The 23,404-nt window shown below is 39.8% G+C and overlaps 1 protein-coding gene across 2 annotated transcripts in view; it reads right to left on the bottom strand.

Annotated features, from left to right (window-relative positions):
- The window catches only part of LOC116331189 (cadherin-4-like), a 245,613-nt gene that overhangs the window by 70,498 nt on the left and 151,711 nt on the right, over positions 1 to 23,404 (bottom strand). For both annotated transcript variants that reach the window (XM_039604803.1, XM_039604804.1), the window contains 2 exons: positions 17,515 to 17,741; positions 4,006 to 4,203 (listed from right to left, as the gene is read on the bottom strand). In XM_039604803.1, the coding sequence (XP_039460737.1) occupies positions 4,006 to 4,203; positions 17,515 to 17,741 (425 nt within the window). The remainder of the gene's footprint in view (positions 1 to 4,005; positions 4,204 to 17,514; positions 17,742 to 23,404) is intronic.

Raw genomic sequence — 23,404 nt, 5'->3', positions numbered from 1 at the left:
AGGAGCAGAGTTTTAAATCTGCTGCCTGTGGTGACATACCCACCCTGGCACCTCAACCGTGATGCGCTTTATGTCAGACAGGAATGATTGATTTGCTGGAGCTGAAGAGAGGAACAACTGTAGTGATAAAGGCAGTAAGGATAGCAACTTCCAGTACAACAAAAGCTATGGTGAAAAAGTCTACAAAGCATCTGATAAAAAAGAGAGGGATAACAATCTTTTAAAAAAGGCCCACGTGAAAAGGCCTATGTTTTAAAGCTAGTCAAGAATGCATCAACAATATTTGTGTGATCACTGTCACTATCTGGCATTTATAAAGGAGTTTAAAATCTTAGTGACCAATGTCCATCAGACTGCAAGCCACATCTTGACATACATTCAGACAACGCTTTCTTCTATGCACTTTAAGCAATATCTAACTCACATCCACCGACAATTTTGAAGCGCCAATCAAGCACAGTGGTGCGGCGGTTACCACCGTTGTCTCAGCGCAAGAAAGTCCTGGCTTTAAAACCACCAGCTGGTTCTCTCACTGCCTGTGTGTAGGTTCTCTCTGGGGACTCTGACTCCCCCTCACAGTCAAAATGCATGCATGTTAGGTTAATTGGTAATTCTTGGCCCTGAGTGTAAGTGCCAATGGTTGTCTGTCTCTATGTGTTCAGGGTGCACCCTACTCTTTGCCCTATGGCAGCTCTGATAGGCTTCAGCCTGTTTGTGACCCTGAATTGGATAAATGGAAAAAAATGAATGTCTTTTGACGAAAGAAGTCCAACAAGGCAGAACCACACAGAAAGGGCCAAGCTGACCAAGAGGGTCCAACCTAGGTGACAGCACCTGTCACTGCATCCCTGCAGAGACTTCAGGTTTAAGATACTGGATAAAAAAATATTTCCATTGTGGTACTAAAACCTTGCCTGTCAGGCAACCATCAACTCTGACAAAACCAGTGTTTATACTCTTTGCTATTTTCAAACGGCAGCAGTACAACAAAAAAACAAACCATTTCAGACATTTAATCATAAATGGTCTTACTCTTTATCTATGCTGTTGTTTCATCAGGGGTTTCTTCATTTTTTTAGCTGATGGTTGTTCTAATGGTGGGGTTAAGCAATTGTTGGGGCGAATAAGGGATTTGGGGGGAGTTGGGTGGTTACGCTGAGTCTTTATTTACCCAAGCAAAAAAAAAAAATCGATGCCGCTCTGCTGTAGGAGAAGTGTGTGAATCAATGAAAGGTTTCAAAAAGCCCCTGTGAAAAATCAATGTCCCTTACATACTATTGATGGAAGTTTGGCCATAGAAGAAAGAAACGACAGAGAACACCTGTTTATTGTGAAAAATTACTCTGCTCGCTCTTTGTTATAGGCTTTTTGGATCTCTTTGTTTTGTCTAGAACAGTGCTAACAGTATTTCTGTATCCTTTCAATTGCTCTCTTTGCTAGCCTTCCATTTTATCCTTTTGTTACAAGTTATGCAGCGCTCATGCCCATTTGTTGTAAGGAAGCACTACTGGCCATTATCGGCAAAGAAAGAATAGCTACATTCAGTCTCACAACTCTGACACTAGAGGCTGATAAGGTCTAACATTCAACCACAGAGTGATATCATGTACACAACAACTTGATGTACAGTAGGGGAGTGTAGGGTTCTGAAGCCGTCATCTCAGCACTGCTATTAATAAAATTCAGTCAATAACATTCCACTGTCACTGCCTTGACTTTAGAGACCGATAGGAGAACAGTTCTGCCATAACTTTGCCTATGCAGTCAACATTTCCCTCGAGCCATGTCAGGCTGCGAGCTGCGAGGCCAATCAGTAGGGGCTCTGTCCTGACACCTGCCCAGTCGTGTGCTAGCGTGATCAAAGTGACAGCGCTGTAGACCTGCAGAGATACAGGTGAGGGCTGCTGTCACCCCACCTGTCCAACTGATGGCAACTCGGCCAGGGCAGGGAGAAAAGTACTAGGATGGTCGGGAAGGCCACTGTCTGCATGTCACTCAGTGCTGTGTTGGATGACAGAACAGCCCATTAGGAAAGAAACTGACTTCACAGACCATTAGAAGTAGCATCACACAGCCATAGTGCACAGAACACTGAGTAATGGTGCAACTGAAGGGCGACCGAAAGACTCCAAGTGCTGCTTCGAGCCCTTTTTTTATTGAATAAAATATGTATTTTTGCAACATTTTTTTGTTGTTTTGAGGGAAAAGAAACCGATACATAAAAGCCCGAATTCTCAACCGAGGACAAAGTAGGTTATTAGAAAGGACTAAGCAGATAAACAAAAAGTATGGCAAAATTATCCCCATGCCGTCCACCCCTGTGTCCTTGTTAAAATCTCTAGCTCTCAGTATGGCCTTTCCTGCCCTCCAGTCATCATTAAAGAGAAAGACGGGAGCTTGAGAGTCCAACAGAGGCATCAACACGCATCACTTCTCCTCTGCTCGAAACGCTCAGCTCTCAGCAATCCACTAGCCCCTGACGGACCTATTTACCGCACAAAGTGAATTGTGTTTGGCTGCAAACTATGCTTCCAAATGTTCCTTTGATACCCTCTCTCTCTTTTCCCCTCCCCATCTCCTCTGTCTCTCTCTGGTTCTGACCAGCTCATGGAAATAGAAGAACTGTCTGGCCAGTTTATTGCTGGTGTAGCACTACTCATGGGCTCAGCAGGCTCGGATGAGAACGCCACACTGTGCCAGGCTGATGGGACACACTCCAGCTGTAGAGGCACTCACTCCAAAACACAGACTTACAAACTCCTTCCTCTTTGACTTGATGTTTTTGTTTCACTATGGAAGAAAAAAAAAGAATAAAAAAAAAAAGTTTCCTTCTAGTAGCTCCCCAGGCTTTTCCCTGGGGACTGGATGAAACCCAGTTGAAAAACAAAGAATAGAAACAATAGGAAAAATATGCTTCTTTTGCACAATTTAAAACCCCAAAGAGATAAACTATGAGAGTTTTGTAAACAGCAAGGAAAAGCTGATGGCTAGATATTCCAGATAAAGAGAGAAGGAAAGAAGCAGCAGCGAATAAAGCAGCAGTCTTGTGGAATGTTTTTTGATGAATTACAGCGCGCACCGCAATCTTAAAGTTGAGAGCTTGCTTATGAGTGAGTCAAACCACACATTCTGTTGTGACAGAATCCCTGAATTTTAAACCTCCTGCAACTCAAGCCTTTGCACAGCAAGTTAAACATTTATTTATTAATTTATTCGACAGGTGTGCGGGCTCAGCCTCTAACCTTCAACATGCAGCACTTATATATATAGCGTATAATTATAGCCTCGTCAAAAAAGGAAAAGGTTTTACAGAAATGATATTTTCCATCTGTAATTGTTGACAAATTCTGATTCTGAATGCTAAACGAGGACACATAGATTTGGTTATACACTCTTCATGTTGTTGCTGCTGCTTTATTTACAGGAAGTTCTAAACCAATAAACTAATGTGCCTATTAGGGCACAGAAGAAAAGAAATACCGTTCTACTCTTTTGACTTTGAGAATGGCAGGATTTCATGCTTTCTTCTCATATCAAACAAGAGGCTTCACTAAAACTTCTGTGACAAATTGCATTGTTATACAGTTATAAAAATAGAACTGAACCTTAAGCAACCTTTCTGAAATAACCTGATAAAGGGAAGAAAAGATGCATAAAATAGGAATAAACAATCATTAGCTTCACTTTGACCCTATGGGACCTCAAAGTGTGCAAGAGTTTGCTGTTTAGCCGAGCCTGCTCGGTGTCTAAGGGGAAAACTTCTCAGGGTCAATCAGGGCTGTTTAAATACCGTAAGGCATTGTGGCTGAAACTGCATCAGGGGAACGCAGCATAATCATCTGCAAGGATGTGGCAAACAAACTAGTTATGCTAATGTATTTCTGTTATTTATCACCATCCATTACACATATCCCCAATCAGCCTTACTTGTTAAATGCCCTCAAGAAATCCCAGCTGTAAATTAAGAACACATCAGCGATGCGGCCAATCAAATCTGTCACTTACGCTGACAAGCATCTGAGGGAACGGTCCTCGAGAATTTTCAGCCACATTGATTGGTGGGATTACCCAGTCCCTCTTCTGTCTTCGTAGACCCTTGGTGATGTTGTGACCGGACCCTGGGAACATGATGACAGGAGGTGGTATTTGTACCGCCTCCTTCTTCTCTTTTCTCCCAGCAACTTTCTTTTCATTCTCTGTGACCTTAAAGACAGAACAACAAGGTTTTACTTAGGATGCTACAATAGTAATTGATGTTATGCCAAAGACAAAGCACAATCTTGCAGATAAAAGACATTTTTATAGGTTTAGCATATATATTTAACATCTCTGTGGACTTTGAAATGTTTTATTATCTTTTCACTAAGAAAATGTCAAGGCTTTTTTAGCAGTTAACTGTATGTCAAGCCACTTTCTTTGGGTACCAGCTTTTGAAAGCTTGCTGTAGATGCAATGATCAGTCATCACCTTAAAAAAACATCAAACTCATCAGCTAAGATGGCAGTTGTCACTGTCACCTGTTTTTTTTAATATAAAAACAAGTACTACATATAAGGAGGTATCTAGTCTTTGTCCTTTAACTAGTATTTCTGCAGAGAAGTCTGAAGTTGCTATGGAAACAAAGTGCACAATGCAATGATTTTGAAAGATCTAATGGACCCAGTCAGACACAAGATCATTCATCCATTCATTTCATCATTCGCCAAATCAGTCCTTCACTTGTGCAAAAAACAAGTCTTTTTGCAAGTAATTGGAGATATGGCAGCTTGGATAAAGAAAAAATTCAACCAAAAACCTTTTTGCAACTAAAAGAATTTAACACAATAATTATATATACAGTTGGGGAAATATTTTAAGGTTGAACAGTCTAATTTTTATCGTAGTTTTATTTTAATTTATAGAGACAGAATATGAAAAAAAATCCAGAATAAACACATTATATAAAAGTTGCATGTCATTGAGTGAAATAAGGATTTGATGCACTTCAACCCAACCAGAATTCTGGCTCCCAAAAACTGTCTCTATGCCCGTGTGGCGCACATAACATTCAACCACACAATCAATTACAGACACTCCTGATCTCAGCTTGTTATGTGTATAAAGCACACCCGTCCACAGAATCAATTTCATCTATTCCCACCTCTCCAACACCATGGGCAAGACCAAAGAGTTGTCAAAAGATGTCAGGGACAAAACTGTAGACTTACACGAGGCTGGAATAGGCTACGAGACGGTAAGCAAGAAATTGGTGAGAAAGTGACAAAAGCTGGTGCGATTATTTGGAAATGGAAGAAATATAAAATGACCATCAGTTGCCCTCAGTCTGGAGCTCCATGCAAGATCTTGCCTCATAAGGGGATGAAGATCACAAAAAAGACGATGGAGTGCAGCATAAAACTAGATAGGAGTTTGTTAATGATCAAAAGGGAACTGGCACTACAGTCCCCAAGAGCACCACTGGTAACACACTACGCTGTAATGGACTGAAATCTGCATCCTGCTTGATAAGGCACATGGCATGGTATTGAGCAACTGAATGATTCAGAGAATGTTTTGGAGAATGTGCTGCGTCAGATGAAACCCAAATCAAGCTTTTTGGCAACTCAACCTGCTATGTGTTGAGGAAGAGAAACGCTGAGTATGACCCAAAGCATACTATCCCCACAGTCAAGAACGTTGGTGGAAACATTACATGATGTACATGATGACAGGTACATGATGACTTTACTGCACCGAGGGACCAATGCAAGTGTAAAATCTTGGACAAGAACTTCCTTCCTTTAGTCAGAAGACTGAACATGGGTTGTGAATAGGTCTTCAAAACATAACACCAAGGCAAAGAGTGGCTAAAGAAGCAAATCAAAGTCATGGAGTGGCCTAGCCAGTCTCCAGATCTCAATCCTATGGAGAATCTGTGGAGGGAGCTTCAAGTTGCCAAACGGCAGCCAAGAAACTAAAAGGATTTAGAAAGCCAAGGAAAGTGACAAAACCCTTCATCAGATGTGTGCAAACCTGGTGATCAACTACAAGCAGCGTCTCACTGTTGTGCTTGCTAACAAATATTCAGTTATTATTTGCTTGGAGAACAAATACTTATTTCAATCAATGCTATATAAATCAATTTTTGGTTGATATTCTGTATCTCCACAGACTGTTCATTTCTTTGTAAGTGAACAAACTTACAAATTCAGCAGGGTATCAAAAGATGTTTTCCCCAGTGTATTAGTAAGAAAAAAAGCAAAAATAAGTGAGAAAGAAACTGAGTCTTTCTAACGCTTCACAAAACTCAATGGAAATACCAGCAGTACAATTCACTGGCAGACCACATGAAAATTTCATGTGCCAAATGGTGTGTAAATTTACCTTAATGCACCAAACTTGCTTTAAATTCAGAGCATTAGCAGATTTTCTGCATAAGCTTTTCAACAATTTGTCCTTTTTAAGATACTGCGTGCAATTCTACAAGCCTAATTTCAAAATTTGGGATGCTGTGTTAAATAAAGATAACACAAAAGAATGCTATAATTTGCAAGTCATAAAAGTCATTTAATGGAAAATGGCACAAAGAGAACATTATGATTATTGTTATAAATGTGTTTTTTTTTCTTTTTTGAAAAATAAATGCCTTTTAAATTTAATGACAGTAATATGCACCCATGATACATATTGTTCATAAGTACTTTTCTCAAACAAATGATTATATGTTTATACTCAGTACAATTCTCACTTTAGTTATGTGCACCCAAACTACTCCATAAAATCTCTCATTTTTAACCAAGACACATAGGAGCCATGATAATGATATAGCAATTGTAAAAGACTATCTTGGCTCTTAAAAAATGTAAACATTTCTTATCAGAAGAATGCCATATGAGAAACACTTTGTGTCATCATGCTTAGACTCAAGCAGGACAGAGGTGATGTTAATTCTGTGTGAGTATGTATGTGCATATATTTGAAAGAAACCATAAACTTCATAACTTTTGTCATTTGCACCAGGCATAAAAAGCCCATTAACAGAAAGCGTGTCTGGAGTCGGATTTACAGCCTCTTTTAACAGACAATGACAGCTGAGTCACAGACACACACCTCAATCATACAGTATGCACCCATCATACACTTTTCTCACACCATCCCTATAGGCACAGAGAAATGACCACCACAAAACTGTCTTTTTGAAAGATGCTCAAATAAGGAACTCAAATGTGAAAGGAACCCATTTTCAATCTCCTAAAGAACATTAACTCATCCATGAGTCAGAACAGCTACATCAAATGCTGGAGTTATGACGGACATCAAATAAGTAATGTCTGTGTGGAAATATTGCAAATCACATGACTGTGAAGAGACAATGAACAGAGTGTGCAAAAAATTGCTTTATTGCAGATCCTTCCAAGATGTGCTAAAACAAGCAAAAATCATTGAAATTAAAGTAGTAGAACTTTTAGTGTGACACCTGATTCCCTTCATTATCAAATATATTATTCCTTCTGTTAAAGTATATTGCTTTATACATACACGATTTATCTCTAAAGCTATAGTTTAGAGCCCATCATCTGCAAGTTAACAGCTTCGCGTTTACTGTTCCAGTGGCAAAAGGTAATATTAAAGCGATGCTATCTGCAGAGTTGTTCGACAGTAAGTTTACTAACACAGCTCAGGGTTACAAGATAGTAAAACATGTCAAGAATTCAGTCACGAACATCATAGCTGAAGCTATGCATCACTTGCACTCTGTCTCAATCACAGTCCCTTGAGCTATCCCTAGCTTTCGTGCTCCCCTCTGCCCTCTTCTTGCAGTGTTATTGTTTTTCTCTGTCTCCCCCTAGTCAGTAGGTACTGACAGCTTGTCTCAATAACATGGATTCCTCAAGCACTGGGCTGTGTTAGGCTGATGGTGCACCAGCAGGTAAAACAGCTGCACAAAGCTTTACTAACCAAACCCTCATACCAGCAGACAGCAAGAAATTTGTAGTTTGTGTCTTTGTTATGTCTCCTCCAGGATCACTAATGGAGGCAAGTAAATCAACTTTCATTTGTACAGGGTAGCCCATACCTAGCAGTTCCCCCATTTTAAATGCACAGTGTGCGAAAACTGAAATTATAAAAGAGATATAAACATGACAAACATATGGAGAAAGTACAATCATGTCAGTACAATATGTCTTGTAATTTCTATTTGTCTCAGCATGAGCTAACCTAAACATCTCAGAGATATTGGTCCTTATTGACATGATAGCATCATGTGGTTGCTGCAGATCTGTCATCTGCACATCTGTGATGTGAATCTCCCATTCCACAACATTTACTCAACTGTTACACCACTACTAGCAGTTTGAACAGTTAATGCAAGGCAGGATGGATTTGTGCTTTCATATTCTTTATGCCAAATTTTGACCCCACCCATCCAAATGTCTCCATAGAAATTGAGACTCTAAAGAAAAAAAAAAGGCAACATTTTCCAATCTTATGTCATCCTGCACCTGGTCTGGTCTTCTACTGCTGTTGCCCATATACTTCAACTTTGATGTGTTGTTGTTGTCCGCAAACCGTAGTTGCAGTAAGTGTTTATTTGAGTTACTGTTGCTTCCTATCAGCACTCTGGCCATTTCCCTTGACTTTTGGCGTGAACAAAATATTGTCAACTAGAGAACTGCTCACTAGATATTTTCTCTTTTTTTAGACCATTCTCTGTAAAAGTTTGAGATAGTTATGCCAAAAAATCTGTTTCTTGGCAGTTTTTGAAACACTCAGACCAGCCTACTAACAACCATGCCATGTTTAAAGTCACTTAAATCACCTTTCTTTTCCATTTTGCTTGCTATGTCTAAATGCCTAAATGAATTGAGTTCCAGCCCTGTGATTGGCTGATTTGATATTTGCATTACTGAACAGATGAACAGGTGTGCCTAACAAAGTGACCAGTTTAATATATCTATCAAGAAAGAAATAATAATCTAATAATAATAAATAATATTGCGTATACTACTATGCGCAAGATTTTGGATACATCTAACTAGCTCTACAGGAGTTCAATTAACTGAGTAAATAATCTTATATCAAAAAAAATTATCTACATATTGTATTACATTGAATTTAATTTTTAATTAAATGCGGCTGCTAATTTTGTGTTTAAAATATGGAAATAAATATGTTACAGTGTGTACATGTGGGCATGATGGGAGGGAGTATAAAAAATCCAGCATCATAGACTCATTTGTAAAAATAAACAAATAACTAAGTAAAGAACAGGTTCAGTTACATTGTATTTCTATTAAAGGTGATTAGTGCCGTTAATCTTTCTTGGAGTTTTTCGATTTCTGTTACTTCTGTGAAATGTGCAGCTTTACCGTTCCTCCCCAGCAGTTGACATTTGAGAATAAAAATAAAATACAACACAGAAGCAGTCTACAGTGTTGGAAGATGGCAATGGCTTCTGGCACATATTGAAAGTTGAAGGTCCTGTATGATGCAGTCTATAAAAAGTGTTTTTTCTTTGTCTCTGTTTGTTCTTGCCTGGTCAAGGTCCCTCAGAGGGTTGGCTTGTATCTGCCAGCGGAAACAATGCTTTCAAGGCTGACTTCATTAGATGGACGCCCAAGAAAAAAGCTTTTAAGGCTGCTTTAAAGAAAATGTGTCAAGCAACCTGGCATATGGTGTGTATGTGTTTGTGTGGGTGGGTAGGGATGTGGGGTGTGGAGGAGCATGGGCTTAGGTGTCATGTTCAGTTTCATCAACCAAGTGCTGTACTTCAGACATCTTGGACTGTGAAATCCAGGCCACTTTAAGTAATAGTGCAAAAGGAAAGATTTTTACACAGGTAAAGGATTACGGTAGGTGAGGAGACCACATTCACATTCAAAGAAAGACAGGATTTGCTGCTCCACATGGCCATATGCAATAAATATTTAATGTATCATCCACAAAATTACTGCTCTTAAATGGTTGAAATTATAAAAGCTTTTGCATTGGTAGATTTTTACCACTTTTGTACAAAGACTTTAAACTTAAAAAGGCCAATATCATAATAATATTTAGTGATATTTCCCATAGCTCCCATAGCTCTGTTTTTGGTTTCCATCGTTTGCTCCTGCTGGCTTAAAATATTAAGAGAACAGGAAGCAAAACAAACCCACAGACTTCATATTTCCACTGTTTATCTCTACTTTATGATATTCCATGAAAGCTTAAGTTGTGAAACAATGCCTTACAAACCCGCTGTAAGCTGTGGACAGGAATAAGCCTCACGTGTAATTTGTCCCTAGAAGCTGGCAGTCCAGCAAAAGTTAGCTTAGTTTATAGTCAGTTCTAGTAATTTAGATGAAATTGCCCATTAACCAACGCACAGGTAAAGGTGCTACTATGAATTTTAGAGGAAAGTTTTGTTAAGCCTGAAGTTCAGCACCACATCATATGTACCCTAATTAATTGAAATAATTAATTAGGTACAAATAATTATATAGAAGCAAAAAAAAGACGTGTTACGAGTTCCTATGACTGTGGGAGGGTTTCGCTCACTGTTGTTTATTTCAGTCTTTTAAGAGCACAACGACAGTAAAAACTGTCTATCATCTTTGGATCTTGTCAGGCAAGAACTGGCTCAGTCAGCAAATTACCAAATCAAACCATCCTCCATGCTGTGCAGCAGTCTGTTGTCCATACTGGAATCCATTCCCGAGTGAGCAAAGTTCAGCAGCACTTTAGACCTCAGCATGCCACTGTACTCCCGCCATGGGCCCAGAACAGACAGCTGAGGCAGCAAAGTGGAGCTCTCCATTGCATCCCCAGTGGCATCCCATCACTGCCACACTTTCCCATACTTTTTTTTTTTAAATAGACCAAATAAAACAGTGATCTTCTTTACAACAGTGTGTCAGTTATTTGAGGTCTGCAGGCGTTCATCTATGCACAGCTCTAAGGTTAATGCTAAGGCCTCACCTCAGCATTTCAATCGGGTTGATGTTTGAACTTTGGCTGAAACACTTCTGTTATTGATTTGCTACTCTGCTTGGGACCACTGTCCTTTTTCATTACCCAGTTTTGGCCAAGCTTTAGTTTTAGGACAGATGTTGTAGGATTTGACAATGGTTTGCTGTACAGATGAGCTTATCATCGACTCAGTGATTATAAGGTCCTGAGCATTATGGCCAAACATTTTCACTTTGGTCTCATCTGTCCATGGAAAGGACATTGTTTCAGTAATCTTTCAAACAAGCCATACTTGTTCAGTCTTTTTTAATTATACCATCACAAACTTTAAGATTTACCATGCTAACTGATTCCTGTAGAGTCTGAGATGTAACTTTTGTATGTTTTTGCAAATTCTTTTAGTACTGCATGGTCTGACCTTGGGGTGAATCTGCTGGGATGTGATGTCCACTTCTGGGAAGATCGTAGCAATTTACTGGTTTGAATTCTCTAAACCAGTAAACTGCCAAATTTTGATTTTTAAAGAGGTGATCACACTTGTGGATGATCAGTGAATGAACTGCATGTCATTATCAGCACCTGCCTGCTACTCCAGCCCTTAATTTCTATGGAAGCAAAAGGGTGTACTTAGTTTCCCACGGGACTGCAGAGAGTCCTACGAAAGCTTTTTTTTTCATGATTGATTCTGTGTCTTTCAAAATAACCATTTAGTACTGTTTTGAAAAGGCTTGAAAAAATATTTTTAAATTAAATGTACATTAAAATTGTTGCTCTACAACTTTACCACACATTCCTGTACAAGGCAATAGTAGAAAACTGAAGATTACATTTGTAAATTCTCATTGGGCAAATGCAATAACAATAACAATAATAATATTGTATTCACCTATGGCCACGAGCTGTGGGTAGTGACCTGCACGAGATCATTATCATACAAGCGGCTGAAACTGAGCTTCCTCCTAAGGGTGGCTGGCCTCTCCCTTAGAGATAGGGTGAGAAGTTTTGCCATCCGGGAGGGGCTCAGAGAGAGCCGCTGCTCCTCCACATCGAAAGGAGCCAGTTGAGGTGGTTCGGGCATCTGACAAGGATGCCCCTAACCCTCCTGGGTGAGGTGTTCGAAAAGGCTCCCACCGGGAGGAGGCCCAGGGCAGACCCAGGACGCTGGAGAGATTATATCTCTCGGCTGGCCTGGGAACTTGTTCCCCGGATGAGCTGGAGGAGGTGGCTGGGAGAGGGAGGTCTGGGCTTCTCTGTAGGCTGCTGCCCCATGAATCTCGGATAAAGCGGATGAGGATGGATGGATGGATGGATATTGTATTCGGTTTTTCGATTAGAACGGAAAGACATCCTCACTTGGAATATTATTTTGTGTCTCTTTATCCAATAACAGCATGAATAAATAAAGAAAATAATCAGATACAAATGTCCTCTGCTAAGGAGGACAACAGGAGCCCATCCGCTCCTGTTAATACAAATAGCCCTGCAGCCTCTTCCCTGCCCTGCAGATATCACAGTTAAGGTGTTTTTATCAGAATTCGAAAGATGAATTATGAATTAATAACAAAAAAGACAATATGGAAAATTATATTGGTATTCAGTCATAATATTTTAAAGAAATCTGTAAGCCTCCTTTGTTCTCCACCAAATCCAGATGATAATCTTCAGTTCTATTTCATAATTTCGATATTCAATAAATTGCTGTAAATGCGAACTGAAAAACACTAAAACTAAATTGCTGTCTTTATGCTCATGGATAATGGATAAATGTATATTGAGCTTTTTGCTAAAAACACCAGGCTTTGGAAACACTGCTGATGTGTAAGTGGTGTATACAATCAAACACACACACAAAATAAAAGGGCCAATTAAAAAAAACCTCATCTTTTGTGGTAAAGTTTCTAATTATTTCAAGGTAAAGCACAACCTCCATGTCTTACCTTTTAATAGTATGCCTTAATGTCATAAATAAGTCATTTAAACATCTGCGTCTCAACCCTCATCATTTTAAAAACCTGCATTTACTGTGCAAGATTGTGTCATCCAATCAAAGATCTGACTTGTTGATTACATTAGATGCCACTAAGGTGTATAGATGACTTTAATATGAATAAAATACAGTTTAAAGTAACCGCAAAGCAAACAAGTATTTTAATATATAATCAAATGTAGTGGAATATCATAAAATATTCAGTGCATATTCAGACATAAAATGAGTAAAAACTGAGTAAACTGTGAACCTATGCCAGCAGTTTAGTTATATATGAGTTAGTTAATATGACTGTTTTTAAATTCTCGCCATCTAAAGTTGCCAGTTTAGGAACTGAAGCATTTGCTGTTTTGACCAACAGGGGTGCTACAGTACAACCCACTGCAACTGACAAAAGTCCTGATCATTCTTGATCAGCTTGTGCTCATTCTCAGAGTCAGAAAAGAAAGAATCAGCAGTCTCCCCTCCTCCTCTTGTACTGTGTCACCCATCTGCACAAGAGGCAGACTAGTCCTAACATATTTTACCATATTCTATGTTTCCTGCACTGTGCGGTTTGGGGAAACTTGAGCATGACTAGGGTTTCAGTCACGGTTTTCTGTCTCATCTGCCGGCCAAAATAGTTTTCTGCCAGAAACTCAGTGTGATCCTTTGCATTCAGTCCATATTCAAGAAACTAATTTCTGCTAAGCATAACATGCCCGTGTGCACAAACTGGGTTTGTGCACACGGGCATGAGCGAAATGAGACAGATGTGAGTTAGGCCCGGATAAATGCATTCTTTTTCTTCAGAGAGAGGAAAGCTTCATGGGGTTGACTGCAGGGGATGGCTGCCCCACATCCCACCAGTGCAGTGAGGGGAGGCAGAGGTGGAACAAGACATGTTTGGGATGGATTGAGGGAGATGAGGAGTCAGTTGTCAGAAGCAGATGTGACCCCCCTCACCTCCCTCTGCCTAAATAAGTCATGCTCTAAATCCTTTTATCTACACATGCTAACAGGTACTAGTGAGTTCCCTGAGGAGAAATGTAGAGAGAAAAACATGCACAAAAAGAAAAAAACCCATAAAAACATAGAGACACAGAGAGAAAGATCTCTGCCCGTCACTGCAGCAAAAGGCTTAAGCAGGTTTTTCTTTCACCATGGTATAATTCTGATCACACTTCAACCCCGATTCACTCTTTCTTACTCATATTCACACAGAAAAATTACAGGATGGTGATGCAACAGATTTAGAAAAATAGGAAAAGCAGAGATATGTGATCACTTATTCAAACTCTTATGAAAGACAGAGGAAAAGGAGCAACAGCAAACTGGAGTTAGTAGACTTTTTGAAGACAGCTTTATAGATTCTAGAGATTTCGTTATTTTTCTTAATACAACACAGACGGGGCACACATTCTCTGGCATGCAACCCTGCACAGATTAAACCTTTAGGTGCCAACCGAAGACACAAGCACACATAGAGCATACGCAGCAATGAAAATTTAACGCAAAATTAGCATAATACACACTTGATCCAACATAATCTCCCACAATAAAATAACATTCTTGCACACATGCTTATGCACAGTAATGCTATGTGAACAGGAGTCACTGAGTGTGAAATGGATGCCCCCCAATCCCCAACCAAGCCCCCCCCCGCAGCCCTGGTGCCATCAGCCTTAGCCAGCTGGCGGTGGTCCCAGCACTTCCCCTCCACGCCACTGCCTCCCCATAACCCTGCATGCTTTGATATCAGCCAGCCCCTGGCTACCCAGACATCTGGAAGTTATTATTCAGCAGAGCACACCACAAAGCACCATTTCCATAATGAAACATCACATTTTGTTTTAGCGCCCTGCTTTCTCCTGCTGTCCTCATACATGTTTGTTACAACTTGTAGCATATTTCTGACCTCTGACCATCTTGTTTGATTGCTTGTCTATTCTTTGCTCCTCGGGATATACATATTAATTGACTCAGTGGAAAATTACGTTTAAAAATGCATTCATTTGACCTTTGACACTTTAGTACTGAATCTCAGTCCAGTGAATAAGCCAGCATTAACTATAAAAGAGCGTAATTAAAGATCAACCTATTCAGAGCCAGAACAATACACACTCTTCCCCTCATTCCCATTAACTATCAGCAGATATCCCACTCTCTGTTTGGCTCTGTGAATTTATGACTGACATATTGCCATTGCTTTCATTTTCTAGCATTGCACATGACTACCGTCTGACTGATTGTTAGCATAATGGAAATGTTTCACTGGTTTTATTTTCATCTTGTATGTACAAGTTAAAAAAATACTTCACAGGTGATCAGTGAGCTGTGATTAATTTAAAGCAGAAATACCATCAGAACTAGTTCTCTGTTTAGATGTGTACCAACAATGATTGGCTAAAAGTTTAATTGTGACCAGATATGGAAAACAGTAAACCAACCAACCAACATTTTAATCATGGTAACAAAGGGGAAAAAACACATTCAATTAATGACAACATAAATTAAAAATGCACCAACTGACCAGCCAGGGACCAGAATCGTCTGATTCTCATTCTTGCGGCTGGTCAGTCTCAGGTACGTCCAGTTAGGAGCTGCTCCCTTTCATGTATGTGTTGTGCATCCATGAAAGGAGAGTAGAGGCAAAAAAGTTGTGCACACTTTTCACAGCCACATGCTAGCGTTAAATTATCGTTAGTGTGGAAGTTCCTCACAGAGAGTGAGGGCACAATGTTTGACAATGTGCCCGACTACCACAAAATGTTTGTAACAGCAAACCTAATCAAACACTTTAACGACCTCCCTTATGCTGAACGTAAACATTTTAAAGAAGCGAATAAATGGAAAGTGTCTAAAACTAAAGCTATCCACAACTCTGAGCCTGAATCAAATGGCAAAACGAGAAAAGGGTCAATGTCCTGTTATGTGGTGTTAGAAACATAGAGGAAAATGATGTAACTACCTGATAATTGTTTTGTTATATAAATCTATTGCACCTACTTTTGATTGATAAAGTAAAATATATAAAATAAAGGTGGGTGTACAGCAACTCCTTTTCAGTTAATTATTTGCACTTCCTTCCAGGAGCACAGCACTTTATTTTCATTTGTTTCAGCTGTTGCCAGAGAAAATCATATATTGCATTGAGAAAAAGTAGATTTTTGTTACTATATGTCAGATACAAGTTTTAGAAAGAAAACTGATATTGGCAGGTCATACTTGGAGAAAAATCAGAAATCTTAATTGGGCAAAAAATTGTAATCAGTGCACCAATAATATGCATTTTTTTTATATGGGGTTACATCGTCTAGCAATGGATAAAAGAGGGAATTTTTGGAATGATAGATTTTCCTGAGAGTGAAAGCCTGTTATAAGCATTGACAAGATGACACTGACACTGACAATCACTGGGGAACTTTTTAGGCTCATATGCATTTGCACTTTTACATGCAGGGAAGATTTTAGCCCGCTTTATTAGAGAAAACCTGCAGAAATAATAGCCAGCTTGGTAGACTGGAAGTTGAAAATTGAAGGCCAGAAATTGGCATTTCTCCCTCTCTCTCAGTGGTCACTGTTTCTGTGCACAGTTCCTTCCAAAAATAAGTGCAGTAAACAAACTCAAACTAAAGGTAAAGTTGAATCATTTTTATCCAATTCATGCACAAGTTCGAGCAGATTATGTATTTGTGTTTGCGGATCTGATTATGTCGGCTGTGCAGTCTGAGCCATCAGAGCTGATTTGTGCTGTGGACAGATCTGATTCACTGGTAAAGTGGCCGTTTAGAGGTTTTTCAGTGAAGAAAGCTGCAGAAAACAGCTAAAGTACATTTAGTTTGATGCAAAAACCAAAATAATGAGCTCAAAGAAGTTATAATCAGGTGGAACTTCCCTGTGGTAACAGAAAGGTAACACCTTTCTCATTAGAGTCCATCTATGACAAGCACGAGTGTCTTCAACATTTTGGTGTTTTTATTTGAATGGCAGATAATGGCTGCTTCTTACCGAAAACGAGAATTGTCTACTGAGTAAAAACGAATCCTTGGCAGCCTTTTTTCATTTTTTTTTAATGTAACTGAGATTTGATCTGTTCCGGAATTTATTTTCCAATAACTTATGTGAGATGTGCACTTAGTTAATGAACACAGGCCCCTGTTTTTGCCTAATGTAATTAACACTCGCGGTGATATTGGCTCTCAGAGCTGGCCTTGTGGTACCATAGTCATGGGGACAGTTAGGCTCAGACTGCTCAGTCTCTGTCTCTGACCTCTGACAGCTTTTAAATAGAAAAGGAAGAGACAAGAACCCCTGGGGTACCCAAGGCACAGGATGTTTTCCAATAACAGCTTATGGCTGAGGGGAATCTTACTCTCCCCCTGTGGCAGTCTGATTCTATCACTTTTAACTGTGTGGCACTGCTACTTCTTTCTGCTCCACCCCCTCTCTCCCCTTCGCTGAAACCCCAAGGAGTTTTGACCTGATTCTTGGCTGTTACTATCACCAGACCACTGGAGAAAATGTGATAGGAAAAAGAAACTCTGGAACGATAATTGAAATTTGAAGCATGATATTTCTGTGTGTCTGTGCTCGAGCTCGTAAAGTCTGAAACTCACCTCATTTTCAGTTTGTTGGGGTGATGGTAGGTCAATCAGTGCCAGCTGCACCATAGTCTCCCAGACATGTGTGTGCGGACCACTTGCTGTCAGTTTCAACTGGACAGGTTCATCTAGGTTGGCTCCCTCTCGTTGGGCAAAGATGGATCCATCTGTCCGCACGCCAAAGAGGGGGTTGCTGCTCTGGAAGACCACACCTTCATTTCCCATGCAGTCATCAAACTTGACTGGAGACACACAAAAAGAGAGAATTTGAATTTACTATTCATCACAGTTGTAGAAACTAAGAAGCAAAACAGGTACAAACACTGGCAAGCATGAAGTTGAAACTGCTTTCCTAACTCACAAAAACATATCTAAACATAGCGTACCTGCAGTACTCACAATGACAAACTGGCTACTCTTAAGAAAGATTATTTAGCCTAGTCCGACACTGGTGTTTCTCACCATTTAGTCTCTATTAATAATAAGGTCAAGCAGTCACTATGATTAGACTCCTGAGGATTATTGTCTGCAGATGCATGCCTCTTTACATTAACAAGTATCCTGTAAATGTAGAGGTGAAACATGGCAATGACAAGAAGCTGTAACTGAATTTGATAAAGATGCATGTAAAGATGTCTGCTAGTTTACTGTTAGACTAACAAAGAAGAATATTGGGAATAATATTGACTACAGAACCCTCTAGTGAAGAAAACTGTAGCAGTTTTTAATACAGCATACATAAGGACAACAAACAACCTTTAAATTTTCGGTCTTCTATATTTAATCTGCTCATATAGTCAGTTTTTTGACAAACACTATGCTTTTGGCTTTAGTTGTACTTCTTGTCTTTCTCCAGTTATAAACTGAAGGCACATATAAAATATAGAAAGTACTGTGGAGTATGCCACATCATTATCTTACTCTAATGTACAGTAGGGGAATTGCTGAATGAGGATTTAAATAGTTTCTCGTTCTATATGGCTTGGCTTGATAGCATATTTCACAGACTCCTGCAAATCACAGGGTTTGCATTGCTTCAATAGTTTTACTAAGGCTTTATTACACACATCCACCAGTTTCCATTAGAGAATACAGTGTAAGCGTGTGGAGAAAACTAACAACCTGACCTGAGTGTTATGTAATTTTTGTAGCCGTTATAAATAAAAATATTTTTGCAGTGCAGTTAGCACTTCTTATTTGCTCCTTCTTTCCCTGACAAAATCAACATCTTTCCAAATATTGATTAAACCTATGATTCAGTTTAACCAATTAGACAAAAAGATTAAAGGAAGCTTACGCTACACAGAAAGTATTGCACTGAGACGGGAAACACAAACTGTAATGCAATCTGAGGGATGTTAACGCAGAAAGCCTCTAGAGGTTTGTGTCCTTCATATTCTGTTAAATTAAGATGGCACCATAAACCTGCTCACCATGGAGCTTTCAGAGTTGCCAGGACACTCTTGTGTTTGCTCTCTAATGAAATTCTTGCGCAGTTCATAACAGGATGAGTCACTAGCGAGCACAGCCCATACCAGTCTCCCGTTCTCACTTCCTTTCTCCCTCGCAGCACCTGTAGCCTTCCCACTCATGGATTAGAGTCTAGATAACATATCAAGGAAACCTTAAGCTGAATGCCATTACTCACAGATTTCTCATGACTTTCTCTCTCCCCCAAACCACTACAACAGCTGAAACAAGGTTTCTATTACAGGGTGTAAACTATCATTAAATCCAGCTTTTTTGTGCTGTCTAGCCCTAAAAACACCTGTGATCATGCCAGTGCCCTCCTCACTAAGGCCAGTTGTTCAGATGGCCACTCAGAGCTCAGTCAGAGGGAATAGCCTCTCAACGATACTGTCCACAGAGTGTATCAGGTGCTGCACAAGAGTCCTGGTGTAGACAGAAAAAGGCAGGATATAGAAGATGGATTACATCAATACAAGAGGCAACAAAGCCTTGGATCATGGATATCATCAGACCATTGCTCTCTTTGTATTGCTGAACAACTCCCACCCCTCCCTAAAAGCCTTGCTTGTGTTTTCAGTTTATCTCATTCACTTTTCTCTTTTTGTCCAACCCTGTGTCATTTCTTCTCTACCATCATTTTTTGCAGATTTTCAAAGATTACATCTGGGGGTTGGGGGATGGGGATGATAACAAACACACCAGTTGGCAAACATGTGTCTGTGCAAACAGAGTTTTGGAACACTGCCTGAATATATTAACAATGAGAAGAAGTCAAAAATCAAATTCAAAGCATGCTTTATTATATTTCTAAGTGCTTGTATCTGTGAAGCATTCGAACACCTGAAAAAAAACACAAGCAGCAGGTGGTCTGTTGCCCCTTCTCTCTGTGTCCTCCAATTATTGTCTCTTCTCTCTATAAACTAGGCACACAGCCAGCAGTGCAGCCATATTGCAGTTATGGCTGGCACAGGCCTGTAGGCTTATACTTTGCACTAAGAAAAGGGATAATCAGCAAGGGGTGCTTCAAGCCATATTAATGAAAGCATGCACTTCTGTAGCACTTAAAAGGCATTCGCTATCAAAAATAAATTTTGAATGTATCAGTCTTCATTTTAGGTATGATCACAGACATCAAAAGAAGATTGTTATTTCCATGTGTAGTCATTTATATTTGGCATTATGGCTCTGCTCTGGAACCTCACTATCTTTGCATCAAGAGAGGCAGCAAAACAAGAGGAAGCATCAGTGACAAAAGATCTGACACTGACTAACTCAGACACAGCATGACAGAAGGAGCCGTGGCGGAGATGTGTTGCAAAGTGGCTTGCAGATGTTCAAGAAACATAACAAGCTAAAGCAACACAGTTAGTGTTTTCTATGTGAGATTTGCCAGCTGGATGCTTAAAAGGTCATCAGCTAAGCCCTGGTGTTGAGATCAGCTGATCTGCTGAGACTGTGACTGACTGGACATTAAATAACTTAACCATGCTATGATGATTTTTTTAATGTGAAAGTAAGAAAATATTTGTAAACATCTTTTGCATGGTCTGAGAGTGATGCTGAAATAATGGGTTCACTTCACACCAAATCATAGTCAACTAATGCAGTAAGGCTAGAAAACAGGGTTAGATAATATTGTAATCTTTCTAGTTTACATGCCATGTTTTCTGTCTGTTTACCAGTAAATAACTATATGAATGAATGAATAAATGAATTATTAATTAATCAACCCACAATTACTTCACAGTGGGCCATCTGTCTCCATCTCACCTCCTTCTACTTCTCTGTCATTTTCCTCTTTTCATCCTGCCTGTCAGCTCACTCTCCATCATCCTTTATCCAATGTAGCCATGCTTCCTCTGTACATGTCCAAACTATCTCAGCCTTGCCTCTAACTTTTTCTCCTAGCCATTCATCCTGAACTGTTCCTGTGATATACTCACACTGTATATATATTTCAATCTTGTTCGTCCTGGTCACTCCCAACAAAAATCTTAATAATTTCCATCTCCAAACCACAGCTCTCACTACCATCCAGATCTCATTTTCCTTTTAAAAGCAACAACACCATAATGCTGTCTCAGAAATTCATGTTCAGTAAAATCAATAAGGTATGTAGTAATAGTAGTGCATGTGCTGTCGGAGTAAATCATTCCTATGCATGTGTAAGCCTGCATTTTCTCAGTGTTGGCATGTCTTAGCAATGACAAGCCAAACTAACTACACCCATACCCTTTTGGAAAAAGAGTGACAGGGTGTGGATAGAGTACCCAGAGGGACTTGTTCTTGCACCAGTTAAGAAAAGACAGTGCCAATTTTACCCCTCCATCAACATACGCATGCTCACACACACACACACGGACCTCCATAGCATAGCTCCTCTTTCACTCACTTGGGTCAATACCGCTATAAAAGAGATTATAAAAATTGGCCAGCAACAAAGCACTGAAGCCCAACGGCACAGTGCTACACATTAACAAGTCGTCTAAAGCGGTAGGCTCCGTTTGAGCATTGATCTGGCAAATAAGACAGACACCCCAGTGTGTCTGTCTTAAACAGCCAACACAGCACTTCTTCACCGTCTAGTCGATGTGGACAGTCAACCCCTGAAATGTTACAAATTCTACCATGCTCAGTGCGTTCCAACACAGGAAAGGAAAATAATCATTGATTTCTCCATTATGATAGGGTGAAAGACAGTAAATGGAGCTTTGTGCGTTGCTTGGTTGTTATCACTATCCAACCCACCCCACTGCACCCCGCCCCCCTTTCTAATTAAAGTTTCCATCTCACTCCAATAACACAAGGACAAGGAGGAGAGAAACACAAAAAAGAGATGTGACCTTCTTGTGGTGTTCTATGGACAGCCTGGCAGGAAGTAGCTGACAAGTGTTGAAAGGGAAGTGAGAAAGGGATGGAGTCAGGGGACAGGGAGAAAGCTGAGGAGTGACAATAAGAAGGTGACAGGGGCGGGGAGAAGGGAAGGATGAAGACTGTGTAGAGGTGGCAATAACTGTGACAGTGAAATTAATTGTACAGGAAAAACATGGAAATGAAAAAAACAGCAAAAGTAAGTATGGTATATAAAAACTGCATTGGATGCCACGCAGTTGTGGAAAAGAAACCACATGCCTAAAATGGCGATGAGGAAGAAAAAGAGTAAGAAGTTGGAGGTGAGGTGGAGCTGGAAACTGGGGAGGGGCAGTGGATGGAGGCCTGGCACTGGACTCCTGGCTCAGTGAACTAGATCCCCATTAAACACCCACATTGGAATGGATGGGATGCTCAGATGGCTGTTTAAACAGGTTAATTGGGCTGGCCTCTCGAGAGATCGGGACAGATGGATCAATGGATAGAATGAAAGAAGAGAGAAAGAGAGAGTGAACATGAGACAAAGAGAGAGCAATGGAGCTCAGAAATATAGAAAAGAGGTTGGATGAAGAGATGGATGGTGAGAGATGAGTCTGGCCGCTGATCACAGTCTCCACGGGGAGTATGCAGTCTAATCAGAGTAGAGTGGGGCTGTACAGTGGGCTTGGCCCTCAGTGGCTGACTAAACAGAGCCAGCTCCACTGTCCACTACTGATAAATTATAAAGAGAGGACAAACTTGTGATAGAAGGCTGTTTAAAGCTATGTTAGAAGCTCATCAGGGAGACTGATTCACTGATGCCAATCATGGACAGTGGCATTTCTCTCTATTCTTCACAATAACCTTCACAGGGATGATGGTAGTGACCAACGCCTACTATAAAAAATGCTCACAGTGCACAAGCAGACAGAGTCGAAAATAAAGAGAGTATGCACTGGACACAGACTCATTTCAAACTGTGTTGTACCATTCAGAAAAAATGCTGACAGAAAACATCAAACTAAAAATGTTCAAAGTTTTTTTTATTATTATTTATGAAAAGAAATAGATGATGAACACACAGTACAAAGAACAAGTGAATAATTACTCAAAACTGGCTGCTACTTATCAATCAAAAATTCATCAAAGCAAACCTGGTTGTATTAGTAAATCGTTCCAAACCCGCTTGTGTTGGTTCAGTTATCTGACTGTTTCACGCTTTTAGTGCATTTTATGTACATAAGCACCTGAGGAATTCACAGAATGAAGTGCAGTCATGTTTAGCGACTACAAAGGCATAGCAAATTCAAAAACACTGAGTGAGACTATTTCACTCATAAACTCCTACAAAGAAAGAGGCTGTCTTTGGTTGGGTGGAAGTAGACATTTTCAAGGGAAAAAATCTTTTGCATTAAAATCAGTATATATATAGGCTAGTGTTGATTCTGTATGAAAATGGGAGGGGGAAAGTGCACTTCAGTTCTTTTAATTTCCATTTTGGGCACTGAGATGGGTTCTCATTTTAAATTTCAGTCATGTAACAACTTTGTTGTTTCTCTTAACTTTCCAAGCCTTGCTTATACAG

This window comes from Oreochromis aureus, linkage group 20 (genome assembly GCF_013358895.1).
Source record: "Oreochromis aureus strain Israel breed Guangdong linkage group 20, ZZ_aureus, whole genome shotgun sequence".
NCBI lineage: Eukaryota > Metazoa > Chordata > Actinopteri > Cichliformes > Cichlidae > Oreochromis > Oreochromis aureus.
This window is presented reverse-complemented; position numbering and strand designations above follow the sequence as displayed.